Source organism: Trachemys scripta, chromosome 4 (genome assembly GCF_013100865.1).
Source record: "Trachemys scripta elegans isolate TJP31775 chromosome 4, CAS_Tse_1.0, whole genome shotgun sequence".
In the NCBI taxonomy this organism is placed as follows: domain Eukaryota; kingdom Metazoa; phylum Chordata; order Testudines; family Emydidae; genus Trachemys; species Trachemys scripta.
In genome coordinates, this window is record NC_048301.1 from 121986230 (window position 1) to 122005022 (window position 18793).

At 42.8% G+C, this 18793-nt stretch overlaps 2 protein-coding genes across 4 annotated transcripts in view; both read right to left on the bottom strand.

The window, feature by feature from the left end:
- LOC117875743 (sushi, von Willebrand factor type A, EGF and pentraxin domain-containing protein 1-like) overlaps window positions 1-15833 on the bottom strand; it is a 243151-nt gene extending 227318 nt beyond the window's left edge. The window contains exons 1-8 of the mRNA XM_034767083.1: window positions 15728-15833; window positions 14976-15164; window positions 13395-13583; window positions 12011-12110; window positions 9086-9168; window positions 7873-8067; window positions 6522-6590; window positions 2569-2616 (exon numbers count right to left, since the gene is read on the bottom strand). Of these exons, the coding sequence (XP_034622974.1) occupies window positions 2569-2616; window positions 6522-6590; window positions 7873-8067; window positions 9086-9168; window positions 12011-12110; window positions 13395-13583; window positions 14976-15164; window positions 15728-15818 (964 nt within the window). The 5' untranslated portion in view covers window positions 15819-15833. The remainder of the gene's footprint in view (window positions 1-2568; window positions 2617-6521; window positions 6591-7872; window positions 8068-9085; window positions 9169-12010; window positions 12111-13394; window positions 13584-14975; window positions 15165-15727) is intronic.
- Window positions 1-18793, bottom strand: part of LOC117875745 (C4b-binding protein alpha chain-like) — a 111905-nt gene that overhangs the window by 40364 nt on the left and 52748 nt on the right. The gene's annotated exons all lie outside the window — the stretch shown is intronic.

Consider the following 18793-nt stretch of genomic DNA (forward strand, 5'->3'; position numbering starts at 1 on the left):
AGTCTTGAACCTTAAAATGAAAACTTCTACCAATCTGTCTACTTTGGAGTCATACTGAGCTAATTAAAACCATGTTTCAATTCTGCTATTGAGATTTGAGCACAGTTCTCCCGATCGGTACACACTGGGTCAGCTGCATCTTAGAGCCATGTGACAGGGATGTAGGTTACGGAATGATTTGGGTTGGCAGATTCTCAGAGGGAGATCACAGTCTCCATTGATCAGGCAACTGCTAGAACCCTGCTTGAACAGCTCCAAATGGATAGTGGTTTTATGATCTTCTCCTTGACAACGATACTCTATGACCGAACACCTATTGACTTCCATGGGATTTAGGCGTTTGCTGAAGTGCTTTGGTGAACAGGTTCATACATAGGGAACAGTCTACTTCCCAAGGTTAAGCTACATTGTCTGTGGGAATTCTGGGAGGGAAGGGGGAAATGTGTTCTGAATAGACGAGCATGATGACCGAACACTCATGATCTGTTATGTGGAGAACACTGCAGGCTGACTAACTCTGGATGCCGAGAACTTCAGTAACAGCCTTCTAATTTCCTGTAAAATATGAGACTATCAAATCTAACCTACAAAGCGATTTCTTGGCTGTTTTTATAACTTCCCTTCCTAGCTTTTGCCCTTTCCATTTTTGGTAGGCACTAGACATGCATACACAGTCCTAAGTGGTGAGGAAGTATTCTCACCCAAAACAGAACTACACAGTTGAACCTTTTCTTGATCTCCCTGGGGGATAAAGAAATGAGATTCTTCATTCCCCTTTTCCCCCACCAATACTGTGCAGATATATTTCAGATAAAATCACAGCGGACTGCCTAGCTCAGGCAAATATTGTGAAGAGAAAACAGCTAAGAGCAGGAATACAAGCTTCTCTCCAGAGAATGGCAGTGATTTTACATGGCACCACAGCACGTTAGAAATGGCAGACAAGTTCAAGAACCCTAAATCCCAGGGTCTTTAGTAATTAAGTAGGTGGAAAACATTATGAGATGGAGAAAGGGCAATATTAAAATAGCCTTGACTCCAGATCTTAAAACCGTCATAGCTCTAGTGCACTGAATGATTTTTTTCAGTTTTAAGTTACTTACCAATACCAATACTGGTGCCAATGCCTATGTCAATGCGTATGCCAAGCCCTAAAGAGAGAAACAAAAAATGTGAGCTAAAATATAAATTCATGTCAATAATCTACAGGAACTCATCCACAATCCATGCATATGAAGCTACACTTAGTACCCTAGATTATACCAGCTATTAATGAACAATTAAGGTAGTCACGCAAACACCACATTCTAAAATGGATAATCATTAGCTGTTGGAAACCATGATCTCACCCCTAGAGAACCTCATAATGAAGCAAAGCAGCTTTTCAAAGGATTGAACACATTTGTACCTTGTAATACCAACAGGAAAACCATTGTGTAAATGGAGGACACAGTCTGGGTTTAAAGGTTTTCTGGATGTTAAGGGTTCTCTTGCACATGCTTCTAGGCTCTCATTTACCAAGCCTGCACTGGCCAGTCGTACGTTTGCCAAATTGCTAAGCAAGGCCAGAATCATTATAATCAGCTTCGTCTAGACCAGGTACCACAATTTTTGCCCTAGCATATCATCATAGGTTAGTGGTATGTTATCTGGTATCACAGAGATAAAGAGTGCTGTAATCTGCATTTCTAATTACCCAAATAGATTGTTTCAAGAGACAGATTTTTGCTGTTCTTACTAGAATAAGATCATTTATCGTCTAACCACTGGCAGTGGAAGATACTGAATAGCTAATTAATTCCTTGTCACAGACTGCTTAGAACTACAATCATTGACGTCAATGAGTTTTGCATTTTGAAATCAGACTCGTGTTAAAGGAATGTTCAGACTAACATTTTAAGGGAAACACATGAAAGATTAAAATAGCACTCCTGACCTTCATTGTTACTGTGAAGTGGCTTTTCAATGGCTCCTGGAAATTTTGAACCCTATTTACCCTCAAAAAATACAACACTGACAAATGTATAGCCTTTAATGTTAATAATGTTAATCTGAAAAATGGAGTGTACATATTCATTTATGCCCATATTGTTCATCATTACTGTAGGTTTCATAGTGTTGGCAGAAATATGCAGTTTGGTCATTAAAGTTTGTTGTTGTTTTTGTGGTTGAAATAAAGCCCAATGAAAAACATTTTAAAACCAGACAGGAAACTGGTTGTTGGGGGAAAAGGAGGTAGAAAAACACAATCACTGCAGAAAAAGAAATCCAGTTGAGTTAGAAACAAATTTGTAGCTGTGGTCCCCCTAAAGTACTGACTAGAAGCGAGGGCTTTTTAGTTCACTTTTGGCAGAAATTCACTGTGATTCCAATCTCATGCACATAATTCAGCCACATGGATCAGCAACATTCAGGGGTTCCTTAGTGTGATAGACTTGAAAAACAATTGAAAGGATGTGGCCAGTTCCAGTTCTGAAGCTCCCTACAGCCAGGCTTCCCTGCTCACCACACACATTGCGCTACCCAGTCTAACAGCTCAAGTGTTTCTCTCTCCCCTCAGTACTTCACCTCCACCTTCAGGTACAGTAGAGTTGCCAGCTGTGTTCAGTGCAGAACCTGTACAGAAAAGAAAGTTTTATAAAATACTTGAGATGCTCTCCCCACAACTGACTATTTTAAATAACAAAAATCCAGCAGAGATTCCAGGCACATAAAGAAATCAACACCCACAAACAGACTGGAGTGAAATTTACCTTGCCAAGCGTAGGACAAAACATATTGAATTTTAAAGAATCAAATCCACAACTGCTCATATTCTCCCCGCAAGACATTTGAAGAAAAGCCCCCAAGCATGGGGGGCCCCACTGTGCTAAACGCTCTAGAACCACACAACAAAAAGGAGGTCCCTGCCCCCATCGCTCTCATTAGAGCTGCCATCAATCAGCCCAGACAATAATATTCCTTACCCATGGTATTGGCCACGTCACTCTCCTTTTAGAATCATAGAATATCAGAGGAATGGGCCAAGGTCAGAGCGCTGTGGGAATCTTTTGGAAAGTGGAAGGGGAAGAAGGACCCACCAAAAGAAATGGTGTAGGAACAATGAGAGAGGCAGGAAAACCAGGACAGCATGGAGTGTGCAAATGAACAACAAGCTCTCTGTCAAGTTTTTAGGCAAGCACTAAGTGAGCATCATCATATTTGCAACTGTGAATAGCAGAATTATAGAAATTAAAATGAATTTCACACTGTACATTTCATTTTTATTCAAGTGGAAATTTGAACCCAAAACTCTAGACTTTTAGCAAATCCAAGTTCTTCCAATTTACCTGAGGAAGTACCAGCTACTTCTGTTCCTTTGGGAAGGACAGTCGTGGGTTTGTCCTGGATAATTATGACTAAGGCAAAAAGAAGAGGAAAAGGCAGTTATGAACATTACATCAGCCTCCCATCACCAGCTGGCCATTCAGAGTCAGGAACTTGCCAAACTAATGTTTCCTTTACAAAAGTTCTCTCTCTCTCTTTTTTAAGAGCTGTAACAGATCCGTGGTTTGCAGCAGGGATGTAAAAGGCTCAGTATGGTGCCTCTGCTGCCACCATGAGTTGCAATCTGCCAAAATCTGTCACTTCCCTTCAGTTTTACTCATCAAAACTTCCTAGAGTGACTTCTAAAACCCCTGAACTTGCTGTTCTCACTGAGCATTCTCTGCAAGGTGTTGCCATGTGCAATTCAGAACTATGCGTCTCTGTCCCTCACATCAAAATATCCTTTGGCCTAGGAGAAGGTGCACCGTGTTGGGAATCAGGAGATGATGAGTTCAACTCTCATTATTTCTACTGACTGATGTTAACGATTCTGTGCCTTTCAAAACCCAAGCTATCACTGAGCCACCCATCCTTTCTGAATGAAAGTTACACAAGCTAAGAAAAGAATCTAGATCTCTAATATGGCAGACCCAAGTCTCATCCACTTAGCCTAACCGAAAGAATTTGCCAAATCTATATATTTGGTTACGCGGTGTGTACAATGAGGCTATTCGTGCATATATAATCCATTGTCTTACTGTGCTGTGCATCCTCCTCTAGTGGTTGATCTATATAACAATTTACTGTTGCTGCCACCTATTATAATAGTTCTTTAACTTGATAGAGCTCTATGCTGCAGTACCTTAGATTAAACAATCCCTTAGCCCGAGCCCCTGGCAGAAATTCAATGTGATTCCAATCTCATGCACATAATTCAGCCACATGGATCAGCAACATTCAGGGGTTCCTTAGTGTAATAGATTTGAAAAACAATTGAAAGTATGTCGCCAGCTCCAGTTCTGAAGCTCTCTAAAGCCAGGCTTCCCTGTTCACCACACGCATTGCGCTATCCAGTCTAACAGCTCAGTTGTTTTCTCTCTCCCCTCACTACCTCACCTCCACCTTCAGGCTCAGTAGAATTGCCAGCTGTGTTCAACGCAGAACCTGTACAGAAAAGAGTTTTATTAAATACTTGAGGTGCTCTCCACACAACTATTTTAAATACCAAAAAGCCGGCAGAGATTCCAGGCATGTAAAGACATCAACTCCAACAAACAGACTGGAGTGAGATTTACATTGCCAAAACATACTGATTTGAAAGAATCAAATCCACAACTGCTCATATTCTCCCCCCAAGACATTTGAAGAAAAGCCCCCGAGCATGTCAGGGAAAGCACTGTCAGGCGGAATAACTGCTGGAGTCAACCCCCTCCCAATGTAATATCCACTTCATTGTATCTAATTTTTGCTCTGTGGGGTATACGGTCAAGTCTGCACAAAGCAGAAGATCCACACGCATTAGGTGCATTACCCCTATCGCCATTCCAAGAGCTAATTCTCTCAGCTGTAAATTATCTACTCCTGAATTCTTATCCTTGGGATAACCGTATGGATTTGGAGACTAACTGTCTTTGTCCCAGGAAAATCTGCACCCAAGAAAGAGAGATTGTGCCACTGAAATGATCAGTGCTTGGACGCCATAGAGCGATGGAAGTTTTTCACACGCCGCCCTCTACTGCAGCCAATAGTGTTGTTATTAGTTGTGTTGCAATAGCGTGTGAGGGCTCAAGTCAATGACTCAGGGCCCCACTGTGCTAAGCGCTGTAGAACCACACAACAAAAAGGAGATCCCTGCCCCCATCCCTCTCATAGAGCTGCCATCAGTCAGCCCGGACAATAATATTCCTTACCCACCATATTGACCACGTCACTCTCCTTTTGAGAGGAATTGGCCAAGGTCAGAGCGCTGTGGGAATCCTTTGGAAAGTGGAAAGGGGAGCAGAACCCACTAAAAGAAATGGTGCAGGAACAATGAGGTAGGAAATCCAGGAGAGCACCAAGTCACCAATGCCAAGGGAGGACACTGCTTTATGAATGGCATAACTGAGAGAAAGAGGACAGATTAGAAGCCCTAAAATTCAGCCATAAAGATGTCCTGGAAGACTAAAAGCATCAAAGAGCTTGAAATCCCAACTGCCGTTTGCCCCTGGCAGTAAAACATGGGTCACACAGCTTTGCTTTAAACTTCCCAGATGCAAACCTCCCAATATTTAAGAAGTCCCCCCCCCACACACACACACATCATTTTTAGCTGTTTGTTCTGTTGGTTTACATCTGCTTCTGTACTTATGGGTATGACCTCTTGCCGACATGTAAGTATACTAAAAACAAAGAGATGCCATAGAATTAATCCAAATAACCCAAAGCCAAGCAGCACCTCTTTTCTATTCTCTCTGCCACTGAACTAAAACCACAGAACAAAAACTCCATTCCTGAGTCACACGGAACCTAACTAAAACAAGCACGCTAAACTAAATGTTTATACTTTGTTGGGGGTACAAATTGTGAAATCTGCACTAATAGGCAACAGTGTCCAATAGTGGTTACTTTAAATATCCTTAGTCTGTTTCCAGGGCAATTTCTTTCAGCCTTTAAAGAATCATCTCTGCCTAGTGACCAATTTTTGCATGGACACTTATGACTCATTTCACTTAGGTTGCCAGCATCCAAACCTGCCAATAGCTAGTGACAGAACATGGTTTTGGTTATGGTTAAACTGTACATTCACTGGGTTAAAGTGAATTTCTTCTTTAGACTGTTCTTTCCTCTCTTATTAGTGCAGGTCGAGAGCTTTTATGATTCTGGACCCATTTATTTGGGGGCAGGAATGCATCACTACCTACATTGTCAGCTGCTAAACTCTTCTTCTGACGTGCCTATCTGAGTAAACATACAAATGCTCACAAACCAAGGAAGGTAGTACGCTATCCGGGAAAAAAGACGTAATCAGTGCTGGGGTGAATGTGCAAATGAACAACGAGCTCTCTGTCAAGTTTTTAGGCAAGTACTAAGTGAGCATCATCATCTTTGCACCTGTGAATAGCTAAATTATAGAAATTAAAATGACCCTCACACTGTACATTTCATTTTTATTCAAGTGGAAATTTGAACCCAAAAGTCTAGACTTTTAGCAAATCCAAGTTCTTCCAATTTACCTGAGGCAGTACCAGCTACTTCTGCTCCTTCGGGAGGGACAGTTGTGGGTTTGTCCTGGGTAGTTATGACTAAGGCAAAAAGAAGAGGGAAAAGCAGTTATGAACATTACACCAGTCTCCCATCACCAGCTGGCCACTCAGAGCCAGGAGCTTGCCAAACTAATGTTCAGGAATCTGCATCTTTAGAGACAAGACAGACTTATCCCACTTACACGTTGTCACAGGGAGAGCCCCTGTACTATCAGTTGGGCTACCCTGCAGACTGCTGCTGGGATCCCATTCCTATATTCTAGGGGAAGCCCAAAGCAACCCCTACCTTGAGCTGCCTACCACTTTCCTTTACAAACGTTCTCTTTTTCTTTTTTTTTTTCTTTTCTTTTTTTTTTTTTAAGAGCTCTAACACTTCCATGGTTTGCAGCAGGGATGTGAAAGGATCAGGGCGTCACCTTTTGCTGTCACCATGAGTTAGATGTTAACAGTTTGTGTCATTTCCCTTCAGTTTTACTCATCAGAACTTGCTAGAGGGACTTCTAAAGTCCCCTGAACATGCTGTTTTCACTGAGCATTCTCTGCAAGTTCTTGCCATGGGCAACACAGCACTATGCCTCATTCTCTCTTGCATCAAAATACCCTTTGGCCTAGGAGAAGGTGCACCATGTTGGGAACCAGGAGACGAGGAATTCAACTCATTTTTTTCCACTGACTGATGTTAACAATCCTGTGCCCTTCAAACCCCAAGTTATCACTGAACAAGGCATCCTCTCTGAATGAAAGTTACACAAGACAGGAAGAGAACCCAGATCTCGTAAAATAAGGCTACTCGTTCATACAAAACTCATTGTTTGAGTGTGTTGTGCATCCTCCTCTAGTGGTTGGTCCTCAGATAACAGTTTACTCCTGCTGCCACCTATTAAAATTTGTTCATTAGCTTATGTGATATGCTGCAGTGCTGTAGGTTCAAGAGTCAAACCCTGATGACACATGGAGTCAGAGGATGGTGTATTATATTTACATATAGATTTATTTTTTTTATAGAAAGCTCAGAAGTTACGTAAAACCCACAGTAGAAAAAAGTTATTCAAGTTGTGAAGTGAGCACTCAGAAGTTAGAAAATGATTAAATTAAGGTTACCTATGCAATCTTAACTCTTCCTCCTTGGGTGTATGTGAATTGTCAGCATTCTTTAAGGATTAAAGTTTCTAACAGCAACTACGTTTCCCACAAGTTATATATTTAAATGATTAATGCCTAACTGAATTTCCTCATGTTTATGGGTTTGCCTAGCAATCAAAATATTGTTTTATCTGGTGGGAGAAAGTAGAATAAGAGGAAGATAAAAACAGACAGTCACCTTTGCATTCAGGGGCAGACCCGTTCCAGACTCCATTGATGTTATCTCTAGTTGTACAGTAAATGGAGGCCTCTCCAGTAAGTGAAAAATTATGGTCACATTTGTAAGTTATCGATGAGTTATAGTCAAGCCTTTCCAGGTGACTGCCATTGTACATCCCATTGGTAATATTAGGAGGAGGAGAACAAGTAATCGCTGAAAGAAAAGGGAATGGCATCATGAATATTAATGCACATTTCAGTTAGAGGTGAATTGAAAATATTGAGTAAACCTTTCTCCATGATCTCCCCTAAAAGGGAAAAACCATTTAGCTATTTGAAAATATAATTAGCACTGTATTGTAACATAATGCAAGGCATTATCTCCCTCAGAGTCTGAGGGCTTTCTGCTTTCAAGCTTTTCTCCAAGCCAACTCCTTTCTTCTAGCAGATTTTGACCCTATGAAACAAACCTCAAGAGACAACCTTATCAGAACATACACCCTCCTCTAACAACAGACAGAAGGAGCTGGGGCTCCTTGACTGACATCCTTGAAGGACAATGTTGCACTCCTACAAGTGCCAGAAGCAGAAAGCTTAAATTAGGACATTTCTTCTAGCTGCCTCTGGTTCTAGACCAGATGGCAATAGTCAGGTTGACAGACCCAGCTCAGGTAGTGTCCAAAAGGACAAAAACAGTTAAAGCAAATAAATTGGGAAGAGGTTTTAATATTGGGTTTCACCCCCAAATAGCCTCAGATTTTGAATGTGGAGTTCAGGTTTTTTGGACAGGAAAAGAGGAGAACAGAACAAGGAGGAATTACACTAAATAAAAAAAAGTAGGATGATAGACTTTAAAGGAGGAAGAGATTACTTAATGAAGAGTGAGAATCTAACCAAACCTCACCATCTCAGTATTCTGCATATAGTAATGATTAGGTGACATTAGACCAGCTAAATTCTGTACAGGAGATGGTGCCAGAAGAACTATTTGAAGGGAAGGAGGGGACCCATGGGGTTGTGTTTGTTTTTAGTGTTAATTCTACAAAAGGCATCAGCACCATGATGGATCCTCAGACATTTTCAGCCTGTCTTTCCACTCCCAACAATATCTACAAGATTCTCTTATAATCCAAATTAAATAAGATTAAAGACAGATGAAAGCTCTCTAATGGGGTATTTCTGCATTATCATCCAGTCATGAGCTCTTCTTAAAACCATGGTGATTGTCTTACCTTGGCAAGTTGGAAGTTTACTCCATTCAACTTGATCTCCGTTAAGCAAACACTGGATGAAAGGTCGCCCGCTTACTCGGTATCTAAAGAAAAGAAAGAAAAAAAAAAAGTTTCTTAGTTCTCTAAGTGCTCCTGTAATAGTCCATGAATTTGGGAAACGGGTTCTTTCTGCCAGTAAAAGAAGGCATTAACTACTGAGTAAGGTGATTCCTGCTCTAGAAGAACCAGCATGATCACTGTAACCAAACAATGCTGAGTAGCAATCCCAAGTAATTAAAGCCAATTTAGAACAAGCAAATCGGTGCATATAAGATTGCAAAGACCAAGTTTACAGGAGAAATTTTTCACCTTAAAGTCTATACTAACCAGATGCTTGGAATTTCTGGGCGATATCTTTGTTACATCTTTAACAAGTGAAACAAATAGGTCTCTCTCCTCTCGGTATCATTTTAACACCTCTTATTTCTTGCATCTCCAGCAGGTGGAAGAAGTCCTTAAACCAGTTCCTGAATTTGAAGCATGTCAAGTGAACTAGCAGTTTTTAGACTGTTCATCTTCTCAAAAAGTTTTCACATGGGTCAAAGGGGTTTGGACTTGTGAGTAGGAGAATGTCTCTCCTCTTAGTTCCAATCTGTAGTACAGTGTTCAAGAGGTGAGCCATTAGCATGCTATATCTTCACCATATAAATGGAGATGGGACTCCTTGGCTCAGACTGCTAAATTCCTCCACTCCTCCTCCTATTTTACATCTGGTATTCTACCACAGTCAACAGCGCTCCATTGCCAACACCATTTAGCTAGACGTCTAGCTGATTCCTAGCCAGGAAGTATTGAATACTGGCAATTAAGTCATTTGGTTTTCACTACGTTTTACTTTTTAACACTGTAGGCTAAAGGTCGTGGCCTTCGATGCTAGAGTTTTAGAAAGGAGATTTAGAGGGCCAGGTGAGGGTTTACCTATTAAAGATGTACATCAGAAGAAGTGGGATGTAGCCCATGAAAGCTTATGCTCAAATAAATGTGTTAGTTTCTAAGGTGCCACAAATACTCCTGTTCTTTTTGCAGATACAGACTAACACGGCTGCTACTCTGAAACCTATTAAAGATGGTTTCTTCTGGTTCTTTCACCAGTCTGGTGTGAAGGCAGGGACCAGAAAGGATGGACACGAACATCATTTATGGCCGAGTGGCCACTGCTTTTCTTCTAACTTAAAATGTAACAACCAAAGACAACCTTTCCTGACAGCAATGACTGGGCGAGGAGACAGCTGGCCAAGGGCTGTCCCCCTGCTGTCACTCTTACATAACCTGAACATTTTAAAAGGTCCAATGCCTAATCAGCCCATTTAAACCCAAAGCCTTCACTGGCAGACACAATTCCACAGTGCGCAGTCCCTGTATGCTACTGCATGGGGAAATGATGAACATAACAATAGCTTGGATGTTCTTGTGGGTGAAATTCAGATGAAGTATTGCCTAAAGGCTAAAGAACTGGACTGGGACTCAGGAGATTTGGATTCCATTCTTGGTTCTGCCTCTGGCCTGTGCATGACCTTGGGCAAGTTATTTCCCCTCTGTGCTTCAATAGCTCCAGCTGTAAAACAAGTATAATGATAATGACCTTCTTTGATAGCTGATAAAAGCACTATTACACAGCTAATTGTCATGATTATATCAGCAGGAAAGAAGGCCGATGGCTAACCTACGGGGAAGGGCATTCTGTATCTCTCAATCTGTGGGGTTTGAAGAGAACTCTGATCCCATCACAGAAAATCTAACAAAACCATATTAATTTTTACCATGATACTCATGCGTGTATCATGTATTCCGTGCCAGTAAAAGACCATCTGTTCAACTGTTTCAAGTCCAGAAAGTTCTTCCACAATCTAATGATGCTACAACTCACCATATACCACAATAGCTTCTTAAAATAACTACTTGAACAAACTGAAGTAAAACTCATGATACTCTATGTCACGATGCCAGGTTTCCCACACCCTGGGCTTGGATAACTGCTGCTACCACCGAACTTTGCACATGGAAGTTTTATACTGTGTCACCTCTCACTTTGCTCCCATATTCCAAGGACCCAGTTCCCAGGAGCTGATAAATATAGTAGATGCTCTTTGAAGGCCACGGCAGGAATAACCAATCACCATAGATCCAGTCCAGACTTGTTTAACAAACTTTTGCTTTATTAATTACAAGTAAACCCATGAACTCATTTACTGTTCAACTAGAGGTGCCCTCTCAAGCACAGGGAATGTTTTTTTTTTTTAATAGATGACAACTCAGACTTTCTTCTCTCAAGCTACTGGGTCCCTTGCCTTTCAAAGTCTCAACTACTCGTTCTCAATAGCCTGGACTCCTACAGTCCCCCAAGAATTAGTCTCTGGCATCTTGAGAATCCTCTCCTACCACCTCCTGCAAAGTGCCAGAAAAACCCACTTCTAGCCAGCACATCTCAATTCTCCCTTCCAAAGGTCCTCACCCAATTGCTGGAAATTGAACCAATATTCCATGATGGCTCCTAGCAACCAAAGGGGCCTTGACAGAGTTATCAGCTGTTAAATCACTGTCATGTTCAACCCCATCTTACTTCCCACAACCTCATACATAAAACAACATTAACTGAGCAAGTTACCCAATGTTTTCCACACCATAGCTCTTCCTTCTTCCTCCCAACTTAATCTTTCAAGAGGGGGCAGGAGGGAGGGATCATGAACCATACTTGGCTAACTTAGTTTGAAGGTTCTACTTTTTAAACAGGTACCCAAGGCCAGGCCTGCACAACTGTAGCACTGGTTCAGAATAAGTTTTGAAAGTTAGACCATACTTTCTAGTCTTAATTTTCCAGTCCTCACCAGAAGTTCTACACCAAGATAAGGTCTGTGAATTAATCAGCATCAGTTGTCCAACACTCACCCATCATCACAAAGTATGTTTACTTTTGCACCAAACCGGTTATTTGTTGCATCAACAGGTCTGCCATGTTCTGGGTTTTTTGGAACACCACAAGATTTTCCTAGTAAAGAACATGATTGATATTAGCATATTATGATGTTGGAAAAACCCCTAACATATTTAGAAGAGAATAGGGGAATGTCAGACCAATGATCTGGCTACTTCAGTATCGTTTCTTTTTTTTATCCTATTTCATTTAACTGTGGATATTCTATTCACATTAAATGTCTAATCATATCACCTTATCAACTTCAGTGGCAGAGATTCCCACTGCCTCTGACAAAAAATTACTTGTGATGCTCTCCTCCAGCAAAAGAAACTTATTACCATAAAGATCACACTATCAGAAATTCAGCATCTCCACATACAGATCAACACAGACATGACATGTTCAGGCAGCTACATAGAAAGATGCAAGGAACACTTCCAATTATACTGGTAAACATCTCAGCCCTGACGCACAAAAAGTTTTTTGCACAGAAAATCATATGGCCTATAATGCACATAAAGTATTTTCTTTATCAGGCAGGCCAGAGTATTTGTGTTGAAGGCTACATAAGAAATTCCCACAGTATTATATTCCGTTTGACAAACAATAAGGTATAATCCAATACTCAAACACGAGGAGACAGAGCTAAGGTTGATTATTCAGTTGGCTAGATCCTCTAACCCTGTATTAATAATGTAGGTTTTTGTACTGAATTTAACAGATGCAGTCTTGACATAGGCAGGTTTGAAAAAATTTGCAGTGCTCTTCACAATGAAACGCAGGTTTTTTCTTTATGTTACTATGTATTTTGGTATCTGATCAGCATTGCCCTACATATTGTTATTGAATACTGGATTTAGTTTTAATACTATGGTTCAGTTTGGTTTCATTGTATACTGCATTAATTGTTTCTGAGGGTAGAATTTTTCAATATGTGAAATCTAACAAAAACAGAGAGTATGACTTAGTCTATCACACGTAGGTTTCCAGGATACAATGCTTACCATTTTAAAATGGACATTTACCACATCATGGTATTAACTTTACTGCGTTATCTGTGATATTCGACTCCCATTACGGAACAGGGAATGGAAAAGGCCACAAACACAATGAGAAGTTTAACTACGGGAAGTACTAACTGTCTAGTGCTCAGTGGTACCCATTTAACTTTTCTACTTCCATTTAAAGTTCAATTTAAATTTACAATCAATTGACAAAAACAAAAACATATTTCAGACTACAAGTCACAGAAGCCAGGGCTGACATGCGAACCAGCTGCTTAACATAAGACAGTCCTAACTGCCCAAAGATGGCTAGCAGAGCAATGGAGACAGAAAAGTAATAAAAGATACTCACCTAGACAAAACTCAGGGGCTTCCACCCATGTTAAATTTTCAAGGCAAGTAGTAACAGGACTCAGTTCAGTTCTCTCATAAGCTGGGCGACAGACATAACTCACAGTGGTCCCAGCAGGATAGTAATTCTTCCTCAAATCCTCATCACTTAACACAGCAGACTTTAACCTTGGTGGAGCAGGACAGCTGCCTAGCAATAAAACAAACAAAACAAAAAAACAAGGACTGAACTATTTAGCTCTAAAAGCAGGTAAAAATAAAATCTGTACTTTTAGCTTTCTGTTTATATGTAAAGCACACACAACACTCAGTGCACATGACACGAACATAAATGAAGGGTGCCAAACCGGTAACACGTACCCAGCCAAAAAGTTTATGAGCTGGTGGCGTCAGCTGTACAGTTACAGCATCCGAAGAAGTGGGCTGTAGTCCACGAAAGCTTATGCTCTAATAAATTTGTTAGTCTCTAAGGTGCCACAAGTACTCCTGTTCTTTTTAGAATGGCATATGATCATTGTACTTGAGACACATCATACAATGTGTCTGTGTGGAGAGGGGAATTTAATTTATTTAAGGAAGAGAGGCAAGCACCTTGGGCAGTTATTTGGGGCTGTTCCAAGCACAGCAGATGGCACAAAATAAGGAAGAAGAAGAAAAAGGAAACAGTCGAGAAAGAAGGTATGGGTGGAAGGCAGCATGAAGAAAGACAAGGAGAAATTTCCCTTCTCCCCTTGATCTCCAACCTAACTGATTATTCCGTTTACAACCGCTGCACAGTCTTCTTTTCCCAGCTCTGACCCTTAGACCTCCGCCAGTCTGAATCCATGCTCTCCAGTCTACTGAAGCATCTCTCACTGAAGTGTCCTGCATCTTCCTTCTGCCTCAGTTCTAGAACTTCTATTCCATTCTCATCCTCCTGTTGACAACATTGTCCACCCCTATTATTGGCTGTCGTCATGATCATCTATTTTTTTTTCATTCCATCCTCTCACGGTTTTCCTATTATTTCTTCAGTCTCATACCCTGAGGTCCAATTTGGTGGATCCTCCCAATACCACTTCAGCAAAACTTTGATTGGGTGTACAATGAAAAGAGGGTGGGCTGAGGAGAGAATCCTCTCTCTCTCTCTCTGATCATTTATACCGATGACTCAAATCTCCCTTTTGGATGCCCTGTCAGCAGCTTCAACGATTCATGGGAAAAAAAAAAAAAAAAAAGAGCCCTTGTTCCCTCCCAAATCTTTCACCTCTCTATACTTGTAGTCACCACTGATTAAAAAAATCACCATCCTATCAGCTGCTCAGCTGCAATGTGGTCATCACTTTTGACTCAGATCTTTTTATGAACTCTCACACCCTGGTTGTATCCAAATCTTGTCCCCTCCCATTTGTGACTTCCCCAAGATCCCAGCTTTTCTTTGTCCAGACCACCCACAGCTCCCAGCCAGGCCCTAGCTTGGATCCTCCTCTTTGGACTTGGCACTGAATTTATTAAAGCAGTTTTGAAAAGACCTATTCAATGGGACACGACTTGACATTTCATAAGCAAAAGGTAGCCTAAGCAAAGAAAAGAAAATACTTACGACCACAAAACTCTTCGATGTTTGACCACTGTGAGTTTGAAAGGCAAACGACAGTGTCCGACTTTCCTGGGATTTTAACAAAACCCTCAAGGCACTTGTATGTCACTTGTCTGTTGATGGAGAAGCCCTCTGTGCTATTAGTATCAGAGGGGAGGGCATGACTCAGCCTTGGCAGGGCCCCACACTGACCTGTAAGAAAAACAAATTCATTTTAATAGGAGATATTTATTTTAAATAATTTCACACCACTGCCTCCAGCTGTGCCTTAAACCCTCCAGGGACCTGCCACAGGCCTGATGAGCCCCAGTTGGGGGTGGGGGGAGGGTGTTCCCCAGTACCCTGTGGGAACAGACTGGCTGGCTTCCCACAGCCAGGGGTTTAAACTAGGAAGGGGCGCAGGGCCCCTCAAGAGAAATCTGGGGCCCAGCCCATTGTGTCTGCTGGGCCCCACCCCATTCATGTCAGTTACTGAGGTTTTGGCCCTGATCCAGACAAGTGTCCCCCTTACTCCTTGACAGCCCGGGGATCCCCACAAGGCCCTAGCAACAGCTGGAGACAACCTAAGGGCCAAAGCCAGCCCCTGGGGAGCGGCTCCCTGCGTGGTCCGGCAGAGTCCCGGCGAGGGCATCCCCTGAGGGGCTCAGGCTGGGATCGTCCACAGCCCCCAGACTGCAGGGAGCCCTGCCCGGCACGCTGGGGTCTCTCGGCCCCTCAGGGGTCCCAGCACAGCCGCCCCTGCCCCAGACACTCACCGCAAGCCCCGGGCAGCAGCAGCGCTACAAATCCTAGGAGCCAGAGTGGGTGGCAGCGGGCCGGCCTCGCAGCAGTGGCGACAAACACCATGAGAGACCCGATTCTCCAAGCCAAGACCAAGCAGCTGCCAAGCGAACAACAGGGCAGGGCCGCTTCAGGGAGCACGAGAGCCGCACTGGTGCCCCCTCTCTCTGCTCCTCTGGCGAGGTGCCCGCGTGCAGCGCTGTAATTACACAGTGGGCTACACTGGCCCTCAGAGGAACCCAGCAACCAGATGGTGCAAGGGGAGCTGAAAATCTCCCCCTTCCCTGCCAGCGCCTTCGGTGTGACAACGTTTGGCAGCTGCAGCCTTGCCCAGCTCTCCTGAAGTTGTAGAACTTCTGGGTGGCTCAAGATCAAAGTGTGCGATTGTGCTCATGAGTAACGCATTCCTGCCTCACACAAGGATCCTCCCTCTCCCGGCGCTGGGTCACTGCATCCTCACCTAGGTGAGGTGGCCAAGGAGCGTTTACTTTACCCTGAAGGAATGCACAGTACCCTCGCCCTGCTCTCTCCTCTCATTCCTGTCCCGATGGCATGAAGGGGTGGGGGGATGATCTAGTGCGGGAGACAAGCAGGGCCATAAAACAACACAGCCAAGTGCACAAAGGAGAATGTCAATCGGAAAACATGCAGTGACTCTAAGCACTACAGCGCTGATTTTAGTTTCATCCATGCTTTGTGCCTGTTGTTTGTTCTGTTACTGAGTTTGACAGTCCCTGAGCAGTGAGGGTGTTCAGCACAGCACAGGATCAGACTCTCAGGAGTTGTTTACAGTAGAAAAGTTGTACTCCCTTTAACTACAGCAGTAGAGCGAACGTTATACAGTCTCCCCTACTGTGGGCTCAGCTATATCAGAAAGATGCTTATAGCATTCTAGTGACTCTTGTAGGGGCTGGGCAATAAGTTAAACCAGCAAAAGTCACCTTTTGTCCACTCTAACTACATCCATAGTAGGACTTTTTACCAGTATAACTTTTTCTTTTAAAGTGAAAATCACTCCCCTAACAGAAATAGTTAGACTTGTAGTGCTTTTAAGTGTTCACTAAGACTTGGTGTAACATTCACCATTGTTTGAGCAATTTCCTTCATGGTTGTCCACTCCCTAAGTGGCCCTTTAACTCCAGTTGTAAAATGTGATGGAAAGTGGACTGTAACGACATATTCACTGTAAACGCAGCAACGCAATTACTCTGTGGTCAGACTTCCACCAGACAGCGAGTACAGTGTAGCCACAACAGACATACCACTATGGTGAAATACACTGTAAAATATGCAAATCAGTTAAGGAAATAATTACCTGTTACATGGAAAACAAACAAACCCTATGAGGAAGCACTGATAACTGTGACGTACTGAACATAGGAAAATTAGCTGCAGTGAGCATTCAAATTACTTGGACAGAAACCAAATCACAGCAGCACGACCTAAGCTATGAAGTAAGTGGCTGGGTAATGTGAAAGTACCATACATTTGTACGAATGCATTTCACAGCATAGCACAAGGTGCAAAACACACAAGCAATAATCTCAGCCTGGGACCAATCTCCTCAGTTCAAGTCTTTGTCTTCCCAACGTTCTTGATCCCGTCAATGTAGGTGAAGGAGGAGAGAGGTAATCGCATGATGTCACTGTCCCCCACTTTATACCCTCAGTGCATGACCCTGGAAAAGACTAGCCCAGACATGTCCTGGTGGGCTTTGCTGAGTCCCAGAGTTGGGCAAAGCGCAGTGTGTGGTGATTGCGCAACTCTCCTACAGAACTGTAAATCACAACTCCACTGCTGATCCATGGTCACCCAACCCCCACCCGGCTGTGGATCACCTCCCTCACTGTCACTGGAGAAACAGCAGTGGGTGACTCCCAAATTCACAATATAGTTGAAAAACAACCGTAACAGAATCTCAAACTTCATACAGACCAATGATATACATACCTTGACAGAACAGTGGGCTTCAGCAGATCACGACCTTCCATATGATCTCTCACCTGACATGCCTTGTATGAAATATCACCACCATATATAAAAGATGAATATGGGGGTTATAGGGTGCTACTTTAAGGTAGCGTGTGTCATAGTGGGGTCTCAGAGAAGCTCTATTGCCCATAAACTAAAACAAATGACTGGTAGGAGTTTACGAAAAACTAATTCTCATTTTCTGAGCCAGAGCAATGAGTCGTCATGCAGCGACACACAAGCCAGGTGTGGTAGCACATACATCTGCCTACTTGGGGTTTGTTGGGTGGTGCTCCACCTACCAGGGGAACTGGGATTTTAATCATGATGCAGCTCATGGGTCTGAGAGATTTTTCAGGATCTGGTCAAAACTTCTAAAAGATGGTTAGTTAGGAATTCACATTTCAGGTCTGTCAATCTTGCTGATGTGTCATTTAGCGCTGGACTTCAGGCACAACCCTGTAAGGTGTAAGGAATCTTATGGGAGCTGCTGAGTGTCCTCAACTCCCATGGACTTCAATGGGAGTGGAGAGCACAGCACTGAGCACCCTCAGGGAGTATGTGTACACTGTGTCAGAAAACCTGTTCCACCGAGTCTCAGAGCACAGGTCAGCCTGACTCCCTCCCCAGCCCAGGCTTCAGCCCAAACCCAAATGTTTACAAAGCAATTTCATAGCCTCACAGCCCGTATCCGAAACAACTGACCTGGGCCAGCCACAGCTGTGGGTCCTTTATAGCCCTCCCACAATGCAGCCACCTTTGCGGAACAAAGTAACTCCTGTTTAACAGCACACAGCAACTTTACATAAGTTTAGGGCAGGAACTGAGGACACCAGTGTGAACGCTTTGACTCTTGCAGGAATGGCCTTAGGATCTGCAATGGCCACTAGCAGTCAAAATCTTGGTTTTACCTCTCATCTGAAACAGCACCACTCGACATCATGCTCGGCTTCATTGCTACATCCAGAGGGAAGAGCGCTGCCTACTGAAGCACTAGCATAATTTCTTGCAGCAAATGATTTTTCCAGGTCCCCCATCCAAGTAATAACCCAGATCCAACACTGTGTAGT